The 18,982-nt window shown below is 37.4% G+C and overlaps 1 protein-coding gene across 3 annotated transcripts; it reads left to right on the top strand.

Annotated features, from left to right (window-relative positions):
• The first annotated feature begins 1,959 nt into the window (after nucleotides 1-1,959).
• On the top strand, nucleotides 1,960-18,739 carry BIRC3 (baculoviral IAP repeat containing 3). Of its 3 annotated transcripts, XM_081545924.1 has the most exons (10): nucleotides 1,960-2,061; nucleotides 4,686-4,751; nucleotides 7,035-7,936; nucleotides 8,046-8,145; nucleotides 9,768-9,846; nucleotides 10,652-10,700; nucleotides 12,244-12,486; nucleotides 17,377-17,631; nucleotides 17,895-17,936; nucleotides 18,052-18,739. In XM_081545924.1, exons 3-10 carry the CDS (start codon nucleotides 7,084-7,086, stop codon nucleotides 18,243-18,245), a joined length of 1,815 nt encoding a protein of 604 aa, XP_081402050.1. In that variant the 5' UTR covers nucleotides 1,960-2,061; nucleotides 4,686-4,751; nucleotides 7,035-7,083; the 3' UTR covers nucleotides 18,246-18,739. The 3 variants fall into 3 exon arrangements, with proteins under 3 accessions (XP_081402050.1, XP_081402048.1, XP_081402047.1); XM_081545922.1 differs by having other exon boundaries at nucleotides 4,686-7,936; XM_081545921.1 differs by having other exon boundaries at nucleotides 1,960-2,327; nucleotides 4,686-7,936.
• The last annotated feature ends 243 nt before the right edge of the window (nucleotides 18,740-18,982 follow it).

The raw sequence follows: 18,982 nt of genomic DNA, 5'->3' as shown, positions 1-18,982 counted from the left end.
TGGGTAAAATACCTGTGGTTTCCAAGTCACAGAGTTCAACAAAATGAGTTGTCTACTGAAACCTAATTGCATTTTAGGATTAAAGATTACTAAATAATTTTGGAGCTATAAAACAGGTGTTAAAAATTTTGGAAAAAATTGATATAACATTTCTTTTGGGCCAGTCTACTTATGTAAAAAAGATTTTTCAACACATAAACTTTGGAAATTAAAAAAAGGAAGAGAATCTATGCTGAACTCTATAATATTCTACTAATAAATAATATTCATGAACACACACTTGAATAAATTGTTCAAATATAAGCTGCAGCCCCCATTAAAATTGCATTTGTAAAAGAATCATTTTTTATGAGTATACTGTTGTATCAGCATATATGTTTATATGGCTTTGACCAATTGACTTTGATATAAGTACTGTAAGTAATATAAATCATAATGTAGTCAAGGATAAATTTTCGAGTTACAGCCTATGATCACAGGAAAAAAGTTAAATTTCAATTTATACATGTTTGTTTCAGAAATTTCTGCCAGAGGAATCATAAAGATGTCCATTTTAAACACAAAAATTCTGTGGGGACATAAGAATGTTCAAGGACAAAAAGCAATGATAAAATATTTCCAATTATTAAAGATAAACTGACATATTAATAATGAAGGTTATCAAATGGTATTTGTAGTCCACTGAATACATTTGAAAGACTGTTGATCAATCTTATTCTAAGACATCAATGTCTAGATTTAGTAGTTCCGTAGCAACTACAACTTTTGTGTTTTAATGCTAAGTTAAAAATGTGCAGAGAAATACCGTTTTCCAAAATTATTTTGGTGGGTACATGATTATAAATATATATAAAGATCACAAAATTTTTTTCCACTATCTCACAGGTGAGTTGAAAATGGCTTATTAAATTTTGAACTAAGCAGGCTCAAAAATGAATCGAAGTCTCCACATAAGTAAACTTAATCTTTTTTTATATAGTTCCAACTGGAAATCTGCTATGGACAGCCAAATCAGCTAACGAAGAAGATACCCCAGCTCATCCTGACTGTACTGTATCCTTGTTTCCACAGGAGAGTGAAGTACTAACTAATATTACAGTTCTGCCTTTTTGCTTGGTATCTTTTCTTGATTTACTGGAAGGCAGGAAAATCAGGTGAGCTCCCCCAATCCATTTGTTATCCTGGCACTCACTGTCTTTAGATAAATGTGCTTAAATTGACTCCTTAGGCAGGAAATGTTGAGGACAATATGACAGTGCAGTTAGATTCCAACTTCAGATTTCTGTGAGGCTGTCATAGTAGACATCTCCCCTGTGAAACTGAAGCCTACAAAGAGGAATTTGTTTTAGAGCCAACTCCACCCTAGTTATAAAAACAACTAATCAACGAGAAAAGAATTTTTTTTTCACTAAACTAATATGGTAATCTCTTTTAAAAGACTAAAAATAAATTGAAAAGGAGAATCTTGTGATTTTTTTTTTTTTTTTACAAAACCCCTACATTTCCACTCATGCTTTACAATTAGAACAAAAAGTAAAAATAAATCAGAAAGCTTGCACAAAATTTATTATTTTATTACGTGGGGAGATGCACCTTTTCCAGTCAGGCTGACCAATGATCATCTTGCCCCCTCAAAGATGATCAAGATTTCCTCTGACCCACGAACAATGAAGCAAAGGTCTTTCAGTAAATGCCACGTCGATCCGCCCCGGTTAAGAAACAGTCACGCTTTCTGGGTCATGGAAATCCCCGAGTGGGTCTGCCAGGCCACTGATTAAGGGGAAGTGTGTGTGGTTATTACCGCTGGAGTTCCCCTAAGACTTCAGAGGAAAGCACCAGCTCGCTAGCAAACCGCTGGGAGGAGAGCGGGACGCGGGGAGCGGGGAGGGAGTGGGGAAGGGGCGGGGCGGGGCGGGGGTGGGGAAGATGGTTAAAAGGCCGCGGGAGCCTCCGGCCCGCCCCGAACGGCGGGGGCGACGGGTGACGCCCGTCAGGTCTTGGCCGGCACATCCCTTCTGGCGCGCACCGGCGCGGGGCGGCAGGCCGGCGACCAGCACTGCGGTGAGTGAGCGCGCGCGCGCGTGCGCGCGCCCCCCGGGGCCTCGTCCCGGCACGCCGCGCGGGAGGGGGCCGCGCGTGCGGCTCTTCCGGGGTCTCGCGAGCCGGCGCGGGAGCAGAGTGCGAGCCCGGGCGGCCCTGACTGGCGCGGCCGCGCTCCTTAGGCTAGTTCCCGTCGCCGCCGCCGCCCAGACTTGCCCTCCAGCTCCGGGGGCCGCCGGGTCGGCCCTGTTGCACCGACGCTCGCTTTCCTTCCACCTTCCTGCCAGGTGTGCAGTTCCTGTTTTCTTTTTGCCGTGAGTCAGTGGAAGGGGGTGTTTGACAGTTGGTTTAATGGATGGCCGAAAGGTATCACTGCAGGAGTTCATGGGGACCCACTCCCGAGTTCTCGCCCGGACAATCCCCTGGACAGAGGAGCCCGTGGGGTCGCACAGAGCAAACTGGACCGAGCGACTAAGCCCAAGAGGTATCACTGGCCTCAGCCGGTGCCAGATGAGCTTGGCCATAGTAAGGACTCGGTAGAGCCTTTCTTTAATGAACAGACGGAGGAGTGTTCCCGAGCGGTGGCAGAAAGAGCAGATTTTTGGTGTTTTCCTGGTAATCGGCCTGGAAATCCTGTAGTGCCCTTAATCTGGTTATTAAAGTGCTGGAGATATTTACCAGATGCTAAACTAACAGTAAGATTAACTTTGTCATTATTTTTTTGCTAACATTAGGTGTTTCTAAGACCTAGTGTACTCAAAGACCCTCTCAAAAGACTTCACATGTGTCTTTCAGGTTTTTCACAGTCCTACGAAGCAGTTGCCATATTTATCTCCACTGACAATGAGAAAACTCTGGGCTTAGGGAGGTTTATTTGCCCAAGGTCACACCTCTGGTATGGGGAGACTGATGAGTATTGGAAACCCAAGATGTCTGACTCCAAAGCCTGTACTAAACCATCACCTAGCAGACTTTGTAGTCATTAATGTAAAATTGATGTCCTTAATACCATGCAAATGAGGGTGCTGCGGTCCTTGAGGGGCTCAGTCAAGTTTGCTGACATTGACTTCTCAACAGAAACTCTTACTGTCTTCATTGTATGCCAGACTGGATGGCTGTGGGGCTAGGAGGATTGGTACAGAGCCGCAGCACAGTTCTGCTGTGAAGGAGACTGCAGACTAGGGGGTGATTTAGTTGCTAAGTCGTGTCCGACTCTTGCGACCCCATGGACTGTAACCTGCCAGGGTCTTCTATCCATGGGATTCGCCAGGCAAGAATACTGGAGTGGGTTGCCATTTCTTTCTCCAGGGGATCTTCCCCACCCAGGAATGGAACCCGGGTCTCCTGCATTGCAAGCTGATTCTTTATGGACTGAGCTAGAGACAAAAGGCACACTTAACCTCCAGTATCAGAGACTTGGATGTGCTAGGTCAGGGAGGTTGCCCACTAGAAGTGAAGAGAAGAGGTGTGAATGGGGATGAGTCAATCTGAGAAGTAACCACTAGAAAGGAAAGAGGAATTCCAAGAGAGAAGCCAAGGAGCTAGAACATTGATGAGAGGAAGTGGGCCCCAGTGGCAGGTGTGAAAAATTCCACTGCTTTTGGGAAAGAAGCCATTGGTGTTACTCATATTGAGAGTGGTTTTCCCCAGGCATAGAAGACAAACTTACCGCTACCAAAAAGGAAGAAGGGGGAGGGATAAATTAGGAAGATAGGATTGACATATACACACTACTCTCTCTCTATATATAAAATCAACGAGGACCTCCTGTATAGCGCAGGAAACTATACTCATTATTTGTAATAAACTATAAAGGAAAAGAATCTGAAATAGAATATCTGTATCAGAGTGCCAAATGGGAGAGCATGTACCCTCCCAAAAGGGTGCAGCCACTGCTTAGCACTAGCTGATTGTTGCCATCCTGGAATATATGCCTGGCATGGTGAGATCTTTTGATATTTTTATGAGAGCATTGGGATCTAGAATGTCATGGGAAATCTCTTACCTTTTTTTATTTCTGGCCCCTCCATGTAACATGCAGGATCTTAATTCCCTGTCCAGGGACTGAACCCTTGCCCCATTTAGTGAAGTGTGGAGTCTTGACCGCTGGGGAAGTCTGGAAATCTCTTACTTACAAAACGGGTTGGTAATTAACTAAAACATTGAAAAATACAGTGATATTTTTCCAGGAAAAATCTTACTTGGAAGGCTGGTGGAATTCAAATGAGGCATGCAGATTAATTAATAGCACTGTTTCAATGTTAATTTCCTGGTTTCTGTAGTTCTACTGTGGTTATATAAGATGCTAATTTGGAGGAAGTTGAGTGCAGGATATGTGAAAACTCTTAGGTTTACAAGTTTTCTCTCTATATAAATTAATTTCAAAGTAAAAAGTTTGAAAATTTAGTGAAATACTGGAGTCTAATTCTGTGCAAGCCAAACATAATAACTCTTCTGGCCACCAGTCAGAGGCCTCTGGTTTTCGTCTGGGATTTTTTGGCCTCTACAGTGCCTAGTACAGCAGCTTGTATGTGGTAGACATTCAGTAAATGCTAGTGCTCTGCTTTGGAAAAAATGTTTGCAAAGTGATCATGGTGTAACATCTATGAATTATTTGACTTTTAAAACTTTTTTTTTTTTAACAGGTTTTACAAAAGAGACAAACTGTTCTACTTCTAGATTTTTTTCCAGTTTTTTCTATAAATCAAAACATCTGAAAATGGAGGCCTAAAACTCTTAAAAGGGACTTAGTCTGATCTGAGGGAGGTAGTTTTGTGCATGAATAAACAAAGTAGATAACTGGAGTTTTTGGTATCCAAAGAATGTTAATTTAAAAAATATGATCTAGTTATAAGAGGTATAATTACACAGTAATAATAGGTTTGATTTTGAATTTGACTTGTGGATATAAAGAAATGATTGTAGCCGAGACACATTGTTGAAGTACTTTTTTTCAAAGTTGGCCAGGCAGTTTCCTACTGGCTGCTGTGTAGAATAGAAAAAAATTGTACCTGTGTTTGGTAAAGATTTAAAAATGAATGACAGTTATCTAGAACAAAGAATTAATATTCAGCCTTCTGCTAAGTTAGAGAAATGTGCATATAAAACCTTTGGCATGTTGAAAGATTTCTGCAGTGACAAAGAAATGTCAAAACCAAAACTTTTTGATAGGTACAACAAATTAAGAGTAAGTATGAAAGATAAACGTGATGATTGGTAAAGAAATTAACCATTTCTAAGCCCATTGATATTTTGAAAGTCAAAATTCTAGTTTGTTCAAATGGGTTGTTATCTCGGAGAATAATTAGAATGAGAGTGATGGGTGGATGGTTACTTTTTGGTAAATGAATAAACTTAATTCAGAAAGAAACACAGAGACAGTAGTAACACCACACAGAGACCGTAATAACACCAAGAGTTCTATATTTTAAAATAACACGATATTATACATTTTATAACAATGTGTAAAATTATTGACTAATGAAAGGAATACTGAAGTTAAACAGAATAATTGACCTGTGAGGGAAATAATCACTGGTATTGAGATGTTTCTGATGCCACCTGGAAATAAAGCATTGAAGTCTGCAGTAGAAAGCCTCAACATATGTGAGACCCAGGAAACACGCTTGCAAATCACTTCTGGAAGAACCATAATGACTTGTTCATTGGTCATTACTGATGCTATTGATGTAGACCTGCCTACTGGTAGCTAGTATTAATTGAGAAATTCTGAATTTTGAGGTCTCTGCTGTTCAAAAAAAGTGGATTGTGACAAAGTAAATTTATTATGTTTTGTCAAGATAAATTCTGATTCAAGGTATGCCATCTGTGAAATAGTTTCTGACCAAAGCCAATTTTTTTTAATCCATCTATTTTTTTTTTTTTTTAATTTAGTATCCATCTTAGCTTGGAGACTCAGCACTCTGACTTTTGACTGTTTTTAAAAATAAACTCATTACCAGGAGATTTGATGTTGGCTCTCAACAGCATGGAGCTGAGCCTAAAAGGTCAAATGAGTAAATATACTCATCTCTGATAGTTTATTTGAAATGGAATGTTTTAATTTGCTGAGATCTAGAGGCATCACTATGACTAAGCAATCAGGTACCTATCTATGGGAAGTAATTATTATTTAATAAATCTTGAAACCAGGTCTTAAGATCTATGAGCCAATTCTGTTACTACTTAAGTTCTTCATCTGGAAGAAAATTTTGGATTGTTTTGTTCTCCCTATTAAAATGGTTGTAGGAAGAAAAATTAATCAATTTGAGCAAGATTTAGGATATACTGTATTTCACTGAATCTAAGATGTCATCATTTGGAAAGCATGCCAATATTTTATGTACCTCCTAGGAATAAAAATCCTGTTAATTAAAATGTGATATGCCACTGATTGTAAGATACTTCTCCATAACAGAGATATTGAAACATGTGCCTTAGAATCAGTGAAATATAATAATCCATTCTTTTCTTCTTTTGAGGTAGATTTTATGCTTTCTTTTCCCTGGCTCCAAAATTTCACAATTTAAAAAAAGCATAGTTTGAATATTAAAAAAACTATTAAATACAATTTGAATATTTTTGTGTGTATGGGACATTTACACAGCATAACTTTCTGCCGGAACAAACTATGTGAGACATGTTATCTTCAGGCTGACCAAATGTTGCTGAAGTGTACTATGGAGAGGGTGACCTACCTGTGGGGACACCTGACACTAAATGGCATTTTGATGACCTAACGCATTCGACATTTTTGTGAAGGTTTTCATTTTCATCACAAGGTACTGTGTAGCATCATGTTTACATTGTATATATCAAGAGTATGCAGAAGTGCAGGTTGTACATAATTGTCCCTTAAAATGTATCAGTATAGGATTTAGAATCTTGCCATGCTGTAATCCTAAATGCGTAGAAGAAAAAGAGTGAAAGATTTCCTGTTCTAAGTGTTCAACCTAGTACTAAAATGAATACAAATCAAAAGCCATGCACAAAACTACCTCCCCAGAGAAAGACGAGTCCCTTTTCCTCCCCATCCATTTCATTATGAACATAGTAGAAAATAGCATATTCTTATCAAATTTGATGAAGAGTGCCAACATGTTTGAACTGAAGTATGACTTTTCCTGTGAGCTCTACCGAATGTCAACATACTCAGCTTTCCCTGCCGGTGTTCCTGTCTCAGAAAGGAGTCTTGCTCGTGCTGGTTTTTATTATACTGGTGTGAATGACAAGGTCAAATGCTTCTGTTGTGGACTGATGCTGGATAACTGGAAACAAGGAGACAGCCCTATTGAAAAGCATAAAAAGTTGTATCCTAGCTGTAGCTTTGTTCAGAATCTAAATTCAGTTAACGTTTCAGGAGCCTCTTCTCAGCTTACTTTTCCTTCTTCATTAACAAATTCCGCGCATTCACTACTTCCCAGTTTGGAAAACAGTGGCTACTTCAGTGGCTCTTATTCAAGCTTTCCATCAAATCTTTTAAACTCTGGACCAAATCAAGATTTTTCTGCCTTGAGGATAAGTTCCTACCCTTGTGCAATGAATACTGAGAAAGCCAGATTACTTACCTTCCAGATGTGGCCATTGACTTTTCTCTCACCAACAGACCTGGCAAAAGCAGGCTTTTACTACATAGGACCTGGAGATAGAGTGGCTTGCTTTGCCTGTGGTGGGACATTGAGCAATTGGGAACCGAAGGATGATGCTATGTCAAAACACCTGAGACACTTCCCCAGCTGTCCGTTTTTAGGAAATCAGCTCCAAGGCACTTCGAGGTACACCGCTTCTAATCTGACCATGCAGACATTCGCAGCCCGCATCAAAACGTTCTGCAGCTGGCCCTCTAGTGTTCCAGTTCATCCTGAGCAGCTTGCAAGCGCAGGTTTTTATTATGTGGGTAAGAAGCTTAATCTGATAATAAAAATTATATTCAACATGTTTTATCTTACACATTTTAGTGGTAAAATTATATGGATTCATAAGTTTTGGTCCAAAATTAATTTCAGGTCACAGTGATGATGTGAAATGCTTTTGCTGCGATGGTGGACTGAGGTGTTGGGAATCTGGAGATGACCCATGGGTGGAACATGCCAAGTGGTTTCCGAGGTAATTGTTTTGAGATTTTCTATGCACATGTGTGTAAGATGAGTTTTATGTGTGTAACTTAATCAGCTGTTACTTTATTCTGCCTTTGTTTCAAAATTACATTTGTGAATAAATTTAGGGAGGCTTACCTAGGAAAATAACTGCTTAAAAAGTTTTGGTGGAAATTTAAGATAAATAGTTCAGGATTTCTTTGTGTGTGGAATTAATATATATACGTATATATTAAAATAACATGCTCATTATAAACCCAAGTCACCCATTATAGGAAAGTACAGAGACAAAAAATTTAAATGTCGAGAAATCTCACCAAGGTGACCACAGTTACCATTTTCATGAACATCCCCCCAGAGACATCTCAAATGTATACAATTTTATATAAATTAGATATATGTACCATTTTGAAATTTTTCAGTCAACATTATGTCTTGAACATATTTCCATTTATTCAACACTCAATAATATCAATTACCTATTACCAGGCACTGTTGTAGATATTTAATATACTTGGTTGAACAAAATCAAAACTCCTGGTCTCATATGCTAAACGTATAGCAGGAGAGATCAAACAATTAATACAAGCTTAATAAATAAGTTATATAGCATGTTGGAATATAATAAGTGCTTTGGATAAAAAGAAAAAAAGAGAGATGGATGAAGGAGATCATTAGAAGTACCAGGCTGATTGCAAAGTGAAACAGAGTCATCAGAGTGATTATAGATGCATTTCATCTGTTTTGGTCACTGCATAGCGTTTTGCTGTCAGGTCTTTTGATTATTCCATGCTTGTTTTCACTCCTTTTTAAATTAAAATCAAGTAGCCTTTAATTATATTTTTCATGGTCAACACTTCTAATATTTGTTAATGTTGATTACTAAATGTTTACATTATATAAGTTTTTAATACTAATCTTCCCTGTAACAACTTTGCACTCCTCAAATATTTCAGATTTCAAAAACTATGAAGATTAAAAAGAATACCTTTTAAAAACATGGAAGTTTTTAAAAAGTGCTGCTAGCTTTCTATTGTGGTAATTTTGTGAATATATAAAAAACTGATAATTTTGCTTTGATCGAGTCATGAATTCATTTTGTTCTTAAATTCGACAATGAATACATATTATCTGGGAACTGCCAAACTTGTGAATGTCTGACGTACTAGAAAATGTGTTCATCTTCCTCATTCTTTCTCTTTATATTTTCAGCTTTTAAACATACATACATGCCTTATGTATGAACAGTATCATTTATTAGGGAACTTTCTACCTTGTCTCCTTGTTATTAGTGTTCAGAGTGATTTTAGGAATCTTAGAACGGTTGAGGAGAGCAGCTGGGAACTCGGCATGGAGACAGCCTTGCTTCTCTCAAGAGACCTGAGAGCCTCATGACCTTTACCTGCATCAGCCTTGGCTGATTACCAGTTACAGCCTTCCTCGTGCTGTTATCTTGCTTTTGACTGCAATCTCTGTTACCACTTCCTCTATGCTAAATGAATAGTCAAGTGGTTATAATTATGCTTATGTTCATTTGAAATATTTACCAGTCTACAAATGACCAGATTAAAATAACCAGATTTAAATTTGTTTAAATTTAAATAACCAGATTTAATTTTGTTTACATTTGAGGTGTGAGTACTTAATACAAATTAAAGGACAAGAGTTCATTAGTCAAGTTCAAGCCAGTTACCCTCATCTACTTGAACAGGTAAGGGACAGTTTTTTAAAATCATTTGTTAAATTGACTTTCTGATAAATTGCTTTCTGATAATTACAGAGAATAGATTTTAGTGAAAAGACAAGAATCACTTTAAAAATACACTTTATTTTTTCAACACCCAGCCTGATCTTAGAGAGTGCTACTCTTTGGATAACAGCAGATCCAAAATTAGAAACTTTTGAAAAATAATATTTAAGTTATGTTTCTGAATATTACTTTAATAAAGTTGTAATAAATTAAATTACTTGAGGAAAAAATTGACTAGGTACTAGCATTTAAGTTATACTCTATATCACCATGATGGTGAGTTATACTATATAAATTTTTCCTAAAAGGATTTGTGGAAGATAATTGTATTGCTCTTTCTAATGTTCCCAGAAAAGCAAATAAGAACTTATAGATAGAATAGCTTGAGGGTCAAACACTTCCTAGCCACGGTCAATGGAACTTATATTAAATCCAGCTTATCCCAAAGGGATACCCAGAAAATGGAAGCTCTTTGGGATAATAGGTAAACAATGATTGTCTTATAGATCACTGAAAAGGTATAACCCTTTTTGTGCCTTAATGAAAATGAGTTTTATTTGTTTATACATACACACATGAAGAAAGTCTTACTAGTTTATGGCCTACAGAATTGCTGTTGAATGTAAATAAAATTCTGCTTTTGACATAAAAAACTGTTGCCAATAAACAAGTTGGTCTGCAATAAATTGAATAAGTCTCTTGATTAATTTTTATTGCAATGAACAAGATAAAATTTACATTTTAATATATGTACATTTTTTTGTAGCTGTTATCTACTTCAGACAATCCTGAAGATGAAAATGCAGAGTCACCAAGTATGTATACTAATAATAATTGCTACATTTAAATATTAGAATCATATGATACTGTTAAGATTGAAAGCTGATAATTACATAATATACATTTATCTTATGATTTATAATTTACAATGAATTTGCAAATACACTTGATATTTTTAAAACCTTAGTGCATATCATAATTGCCTGAGGAACTCCAAAAAATATAGATGTCTAGTCTCCACTTTAACTCTACTGAGTTGAATCATAGTATCTAAAAGTGGGGCTTGACTGTCTCTAGTTTTAACAAACTGCATGCATCCTTTTCAGACCAGTGTGGGAACAGGGGCACTGTGACATTAGACTGCATTCTATGAAATGGAGAGAGTAGAAAATAATATTCCCCTTTCTTCAATAAGGACTTGGAGGCTCAGAGAGGTGAAGTGACCTATGCATTACCTTGACCTAAAAGGTGATAGATCCAATATTTGAATAAGCCCTTCTCCATTATGCAGTGTTAAATTCAATTCAATAAATATTTGTTGTGCTTCTGCTGTTCTGAGAAACAAATAAAGAACACAATAAATGTAACACCTGTTCTCATGAGCTACCAGTCTGAGGGATACAGGAAAATACACAGATAGGATAATGGTGCAGAAAATAAAGTGGGCTCTGAGAGCACATTTGGGACAATTAGCCCAGACTTGGAAGATCAGAAAAGCCTTTCCAGAAGAAGTATTTGTCTTAGCACAGAAGCAAACAGAAGAATAAAAGTTAACCAAATAACAAAGGGAGGAAAAGAATATTCTCGGCAGAGAGAACAGCATGTGAAAGCCTTTATGTGCAAAGGAGAACAGGCACATTAGAAGAACTGAACAAACTTTTGTATAGATAGAAGTAGGATTTGTGAACAGATAAATGATGAACCAGGCTGGCTTAACAGTGGTCAGCACAATAGGCAGAATTTGACCCAGCAGCTGTCAGTTTGTGACTTCTGGGCTAGAAGACAACTGAGTAATGAGGCTGAAGGGGTTAGGGTGCAGATTGTGTAAGATCTTATAAGGCACAATTGAATGTTACCTTAAAAGCAAACGAATTGTTGATGGAATTTACGGACATTCAGATTTGTGTTTTTAAAAGGTCATTCTGATAACAATATTAAGAATAAATTAGATAGGAACAGTATTGTAGAAGGCCACTGCAGTAGTAGAGATGAGTGCTGACAATTGGCCTATTTCAAAATTATATAAAACATATTTAATTTAGAAAGCTCATTTGTTCATTCAACTTGGGGAAAAAGGAATCTCAATGCTGGTTGGAATCATCCACTAGCGCCAACATTCTATTTCTTTCTCCCACTTATAGTTAAGCCAGATAATGCATATTTTGTATCTGAATACAGTGTTCCATATTCCTGTTTTAGTGACTGAATATGTATATCATTATTTTAAATTTACGAAAGGTAGTACAAAAATAGTACCTGCACATTTTCTGGGCCTTATGTTCTTGATATTGTAATAAATCGCAATTTAGAAAATATACAAACTCTCCCATAATGTGTTAAATTCCTTATTTCGTATAGTTATTCATTTTGGACCTGGAGAAAACCATTCAGAAGATTCAGTCATGATGAATACACCTGTGGTTAAAGCTGCTTTGGAAATGGGCTTTAGTAGAAGGCTGGTAAAGCAGACAGTTCAGAGTAAAATCCTAATGACTGGAGAGAATTATAAAACCATCAGTGATCTTGTATTAGATTTATTTAATGCAGAAGATGAAATAAGGGAAGAGGAGAAAGAAAGAGCAACTGAGGAAAAAGAATCAGGTACACATTATTTACAGTCTCTTTCCATAAGGATGCCACTGTATATGTTATTGAAAATATACTCATTAATCCAAGTGATTTTAAGTTCAGTCTTCTACGTTTGAATTCTGAAAACTTTCTTCACATTAAAATATATTTGATTGCTTATTAGTAAATTGAAATTATATATATTGAGTGAAAGCAAATTTTCCTGCCTTTGCTTAATTTCTGTTTTTACTCTGAATAATTGATTGTGTATATAATTATTTATGGCACATTAAAAAATTTTGTTATTTAAAAAATTTTTGGCTGCACTGGGTCTTCCCTGCTGTGCGTGGGCTTTCTCTGGTCGTGGTGCCGGCTTCTCGTTCCAGCGCCTTCTGCTGTTGTGGAGCATGGACTCTGGCACTCGAGCTTCAGCACGTGCAGCTCGCAAGGTTTAGAGCGCCTGCTTAGTAGTTGTGGTGTACAGGCTTAGTTGCTCCTTGGCACGTGCAGTCTTCCCAGACCAGGGATTGAACCAATGTCCCCTGCATTACGAGGTGGATTCTTAACCACTGGACCACCAGGGAAGCCCGTGGCACATTTTTGATCCCAGACTGGTTGCTCACTCCTCTGTGCTGTAAATTGGGGTGGGATCAGGGACAACTTTCCAGGTAGCTCAGACGGTAAAGGGTCTGCTTGCAATGCAGGAGACCTGGGTTTGATCCCTGGGTTGGGAGGATCCCCTGGAGAAGGAAATGGCAACCCACTCCAGTACTCTTGCCTGGAAAAATTCCATGGACGGAGGAGCCTGGTGGGCTACAGTCCATGTGATTGCAAAGAGTCTGACACGACTGAGCAACTTCACTGGCAGGGACAACTATCAATAGTAGCATAACAGTGTGTCTCAACCTGTGATTGTAAAGTAATGTACAAATTATCATTAAGTTTCCTATTTGCCCACACAAGATCTGAGTTCCCCTTTGGAGTGTCTTTCTGTTATTTAAAGGAGTGCTGGGATACTGTTTCACATTCTCTCAAGACAAGTTGCCTATGACCTTCTGTGCTAGCCTTTCTTCTCCTTGTTACCTCTGCTCTGTTGCTCCTCAAAAAACCCTCTCCTCTCGGTATGTTCATTCTCATCTGGTTGTTCTGCTTCTATCATTGCTTTGGCCTGGACAAAGAGAAATGTTGATCTCTCCTTTGCCACTTTTTCTTAAGCATGGACCAGATCCAAGAGTCCTTTCAACACAGCTGAAAACAGACTACAACTCTTAACAAGACCTTACTGGAGATTTAGGGATCACAGAAGGACATTATATCACACCTGGCAATTGACAGCTGTAACTGTATGTGTTCTCTCTTGGTGCCCTTAAGCCCATCCTCATGAATCTTTCTGCCTAGCTCCTGATTCATCTCTCTGTAGCTCTGGCCAGTTTACACAAATGACTAGGGAAAGTCCCAAGCAAGGCTCAGTTCAATTCAGTTCAGTTGCTCGGTCATGTCCGACTCTCTGCGACCCCATGGACTGCAGCATGCCAGGCTTTCCTATCCATCACCAACTCCTGGAGTTTACTCAAACTCAATTCCATTGAGTCAGTGATGCCATCCAACCATCTCATCCTCTGTCGTCCCCTTCTCCTCCTGCCTTCAATCTTTTCCAGCATCAGGGTCTTTTCAAAGGAGTCAGTTCTTCACATCAAGTGGCCAAAGTAGTGGAGTTTCAGTTTCAGCATCAGTCCTTGCAATGAATATTCAAGACTGATTTTCTTTAGGATGGACTGGTTGGATCTCCTTGCAGTCCAACGGACTCTCAAGAGTCTTCTCCAACACCACAGTTCAAAAGCATCAATTCTTTAACACTTAGCTTTCTTTATAGTCCAACTCTCACATCCATACATGACTACTGGAAAAACCATAGCCTTGACTAGACAGATCTTTGTTGACAAAGTAATGTCTCTGTGTTTTAATGCTATCTAGGTTGGTCATAGCTTTTCTTCCAAGGGGTAAGCGTCTTTTAATTTCATGGCTTCAGTCACCATCTGCAGTATTTTTGGAGCCCCCCAAAATAAAGTCGTCACTGTTTCCATTGTTTCCCCATCTATTTGCTATGAAGTGATGGGACCGGATGCCATGATCTTAGTTTTCTGAATGTTGAGTTTTAAGCCACCTTTTTCACTCTCCTCTTTCACTTTCATCAAGAGGCTCTTTAATTCTTCACTTTCTGCCATAAGGGTGGTGTCATCTGTGTAGCTGAGGTTATTGATATTTCTCCCATCAATCTTGATTCCAGCTTGTGCTTCATCCAATCCAGCATTTCTTATGATGTACTCTGCATATAAGTTAAATAAGCAGGGTGACAATAGACAGCCTTGACGTACTCCTTCCCAATTTGGAACCAATCTGTTGTTCCATGTCCAGTTCTAACTGTTGCTTCTTGACCTATATACAGATTTCTGAGGAGGCCCCCAAATATCCACAATGCCCAGAATGAGAAAAGTTTGCACCCCTGCCCTTGTCCATGGCCATCTGAGACCTCTTTCTTCCCAGGATGGTTGACTGTGAGACTGTCCACTCCATTCCTGGATAAATCTACCCCTGGCCAACCCAGACAGACAGATCATAGTGATACAGCATCCTCTATTTACCAAAGTGTGACTGACTCATTCAGTTGTACATGTCACCAGTACAGCAGTAGTATAGTCCAAGTTTATCCTTGCCTGGCCTCGCCAAGTTTTCTTTGTCATTTTAAAGGGAAGATAAGGCTGCATGTCCTTCCTGTAGTTGTCACATTCTTACCACTGGTTGTCAGTGAACAACTGCTCAAAGAAGAGAACACTCATCTCCATGACTGTTTAAAAACTCTATGAATTCTAAAGCCATCCAGCTATAAAATACTTATTTTTCTTCAAAAGAAAATCAACAGTTTCCAGAGATGACTCCAAGTCAACGGTATAAGATAACTTGCATTGTCAAAAAGATCCAGGAGCTTCTCAGCTCACTGCTGTAGCTACAGTACCTAACACAGTGTCTGCACAGTCTGTGCCCAAGAGATGTTTTTTGAATGACAGTGAAAATTCTTACGTTTGTCTTACTAATTAATTTCTAGTTTCCCAGAATGGTAGGTGAGTGATTTCTTTACAAATGTGCAATTAAAGAGGCAACTTAGGATATTTTTTTCCAGCATAAAAGAATAGTATGTTTCAAAGGTATAACAAGTCTTTACTGTCTGTTAAGCCATAATATAGTCTATGACTTTGAAATGAGACTGTTTTCCTCAGTCAGTAGCAGTCTAATTTTGGAAATCTTAGGAATTTCAGAGAACTTATTAGTTTAAGTAAAATGTAATTAGAAAAATAAAAAACTTTAAAATGAATTTACTTCAATATAAAATTATATTTTAATTTTCTAATATATCGCTACTTCTTAATCATAGATTACCTAACAATATGGTAAATTCTGATTCTTCCATCTGTTTGCTGTAATCTACTTCAAATTTCTTTGTTCCTACTGCTCTTTAAATTGTTGAGCCCTGATTGTTCATTTGTTCAGCAGGTATGTGTGGAACACTGACGTTTTATCAGACACTGTTCTAGGCCCTGTTCATTTTATCATTTATTTTCAGAGCTTCAATCCTCTTCAAAATGTATATCTTGAGCCTGGGCCATCTGACTAGGCACTAGTTAAATGGTGTTCCTTGTTAAATGGTTTTATTCACATGTCCTATTTGATAGAGTCAGTTTCTAAAATCTATCAATCATCTCCCCTCAAATAATCCTTCTTTAGACAAGTCAACTTCTCTTTTTATTTTATAGTAAAGCTTAATGGATCATGGTAAAACTATATGATAGTTAATTAACAAAGCTAGATTCATAAGTCATATTCCAAAAAGATAATACAGTTGCAGAGTTTCAAATATAAAATATTGTATTAGTAGATACAAAATCTAGATTTTTAAGGAGAATACAGTGATCCTATAGCACAGGAAGGTGTGACAAGTAGGATTTGTTTTCCAAAATGTTGTTAGTGCCTTTTCCCCATTGTTATAAAATATTGAGCTAATGGTGATATCATATATAATTTGGGGAAATAATAATTAAATGGAATTTTAAAGAAGTTTTATGGGTGACTGATAGTTTAAGAAAAAAATCTGTCATTTTAATTGTCTCGATTTTGCCTTTCCCCGCTTGGACTAGATTGGATTGAAATTTCAATTTCATTTGGCTCTAAGGTGTATTTGGTTAAAGGATTAGTAGTATTGCAGAATTGTTGAGAGCATAGATTATGACACCAGATTGCCTCAGTTTGACTTTTGCTGGTTTTATGTCCTTTAGCAGTTTACTTACCTCATTGTTTCTCTGTTTTCTCATCTACTAAATAAGGATAGTAGCGAAAGTGACAGTCGCTCAGTCTTGTCTTACTCTTTGTGACCCCATGGACTGTACAGTTCATGGAATTCTCCAGGCCAGAATACTGGAATAGGAAGCCTTTCCCTACTCCAAGGGATCTTCCCAACTCAGGGATCGAATCCAGGTCTCCTGCATTGCAAGCAGATTCTTTACCAGCTGAGCCACCAGGGAAGCCCAAGAACACTGGAGTGGGTAGCCTATCCCTTCTCCAGCAGATCTTCCTGACCCAGGAATCAAACCGGGGTCTCCTGCATTGCAAGCGGATTCTTTACCGACTGAGCCGGGCTGTTGTAAAGATGAAATGAGTTAATACATATGAAGTGCCTACCACAGTGCTCAGCATTAGTTCTTATTATAAGTAGAGTTATTTTCTACTTTGATATTGCCAAGCTAGCAATCATCTTCAGTACTAACTGATAACTGAATTACGGTTGTTTTCATTCAGTTATATGTGTACATGTGGAAGGAAGTTTGTGGGTAGCATTTGAATGTGATTATGTTTGTGTTCTTTTCTATAAAGATGACCTGTCATTAATCCGGAAGAATAGAATGGCACTTTTTCAACATTTGACTTGTGTGCTTCCAATTCTGGATAGTCTCCTAACTGCCAGAGTGATTAGTGAACAAGAACATGATGTTATTAAACAGAAAACACAAACATCTTTACAAGCAAGAGAATTGATTGATACTATTTTAGTGAAAGGAAATTTTGCAGCCACCATATTCAAAAACTCTCTACAAGAAATTGATCCCATGTTATACAAGCGTTTATTTGGTGAGTGCTGAAAAATTATTTTTGGAACTTTCTAGGCCAGTTGAAAATATGCTCATATTAATAATTTGTGATTACTGAAAATAATTCAACCTAATTTGTAAACTAGTAATTGTACAAAAAGATAGAAGGCTTTCATTGCCTTGACATTATGAAAATTATTTATAGTGTTTAGCCAGAGTCCAAACTGTTAAAAATATATATTCTGTAACTAAATATTGTTAACTTTATTTGTAATAGTAATGCTTTTGCTTTTGCTCCCTTAGTGCAACAAGACATAAAATACATTCCTACAGAAAATGTTTCAGGTAAAATGTTAATAATTTAAACCAGTAGAAAACATTGTTGTTTTTTTTTTCTTGGCTTTTCATTGGGGGAGAAGCAGCAAATTGCCTTTTATTAACATTTTTTCTCTCTTCTTAGATTTACCAATGGAAGAACAATTGAGGAGACTACAAGAAGAAAGAACATGTAAAGTGTGTATGGACAAAGAAGTGTCCATAGTGTTTATTCCTTGCGGTCATCTAGTAGTTTGCAAAGACTGTGCCCCTTCTCTAAGAAAATGCCCTATTTGTAGAAGTACAATCAAGGGTACAGTTCGTACATTTCTTTCATGAAGAAGATCCAAAACTCTTGTCTAAACTTATACTAGAATTAATGGATGAAATGTATTATAATTTTAACTTTGATACTGTTTTGGTTTCTTTAAGATTTTTTTATTTATTTGCAACTCAGAAGATTTTGTTTTATATAAATATATTTATATAAATATATCTCTAAAATATGCACATGCATATTTTATATAGCAGGGAATGATGGGCTTTTGTTCTTATGAACAAAATACAGGTATAGCACTATAAGCACAATACTAAATTAAAATTTCAGCATTATTGAAATTGTAAATGATGTAAAATTTAAGCTTTTGAACTGACCTTTCTGAATTTTGCATATTTTTGAGTTGTATTAAGGATCAGGAACACAGATTCTCTTGCTTTTTCCATCAATGTCCTATACATAGAAGGTCTTGATATTTGTTGAATGACTTTTTTAGGACATAATGTTTTTGTAAAGAATTCTATGAGGAACATTTTAATAAAGCAATCAAAATTGGTGTTGTTCTTGATACCTTCATTTCTATGATATCAGATAGTGTACTGACTCCCACACTCCTTCCATACCTCCCTAAGACCTTTCGAATGTTGAACTCTGTTTAGATCCCTTTCGTAAGATGCGTCTTCATTTATACTTGTAGAGCACAGCGGTCAACCACAGCTGGCTTTAATCTACAGGGTTTTATAGGATCTCTGAGTCAAAATCAAATATCCTCTCATTAAATTTGTTTATTCATTTGTCT

The sequence above is a fragment of the Giraffa tippelskirchi genome, chromosome 11, assembly GCF_054371585.1.
Source record: "Giraffa tippelskirchi isolate mGirTip1 chromosome 11, T2T-mGirTip1v1.2.pri, whole genome shotgun sequence".
NCBI classification, from domain to species: Eukaryota; Metazoa; Chordata; class Mammalia; order Artiodactyla; family Giraffidae; genus Giraffa; species Giraffa tippelskirchi.
Note: the sequence above shows the minus strand (reverse complement) of the source record. Positions and strands in the feature narration are given on the sequence as shown.

Coding starts and splice junctions, on each gene's coding strand:
- BIRC3 (XM_081545922.1), top strand. CDS start 7,024: ATGCACAAAACTACCTCCCCAGAGAAAGACGAGTCCCTTTTCCTCCCC. Junction 12,487..17,376: donor AACTGAGGAAAAAGAATCAG/GTACACATTATT, acceptor TTTTCTATAAAG/ATGACCTGTCATTAATCCGG. Junction 17,937..18,051: donor TCCTACAGAAAATGTTTCAG/GTAAAATGTTAA, acceptor CTCTCTTCTTAG/ATTTACCAATGGAAGAACAA.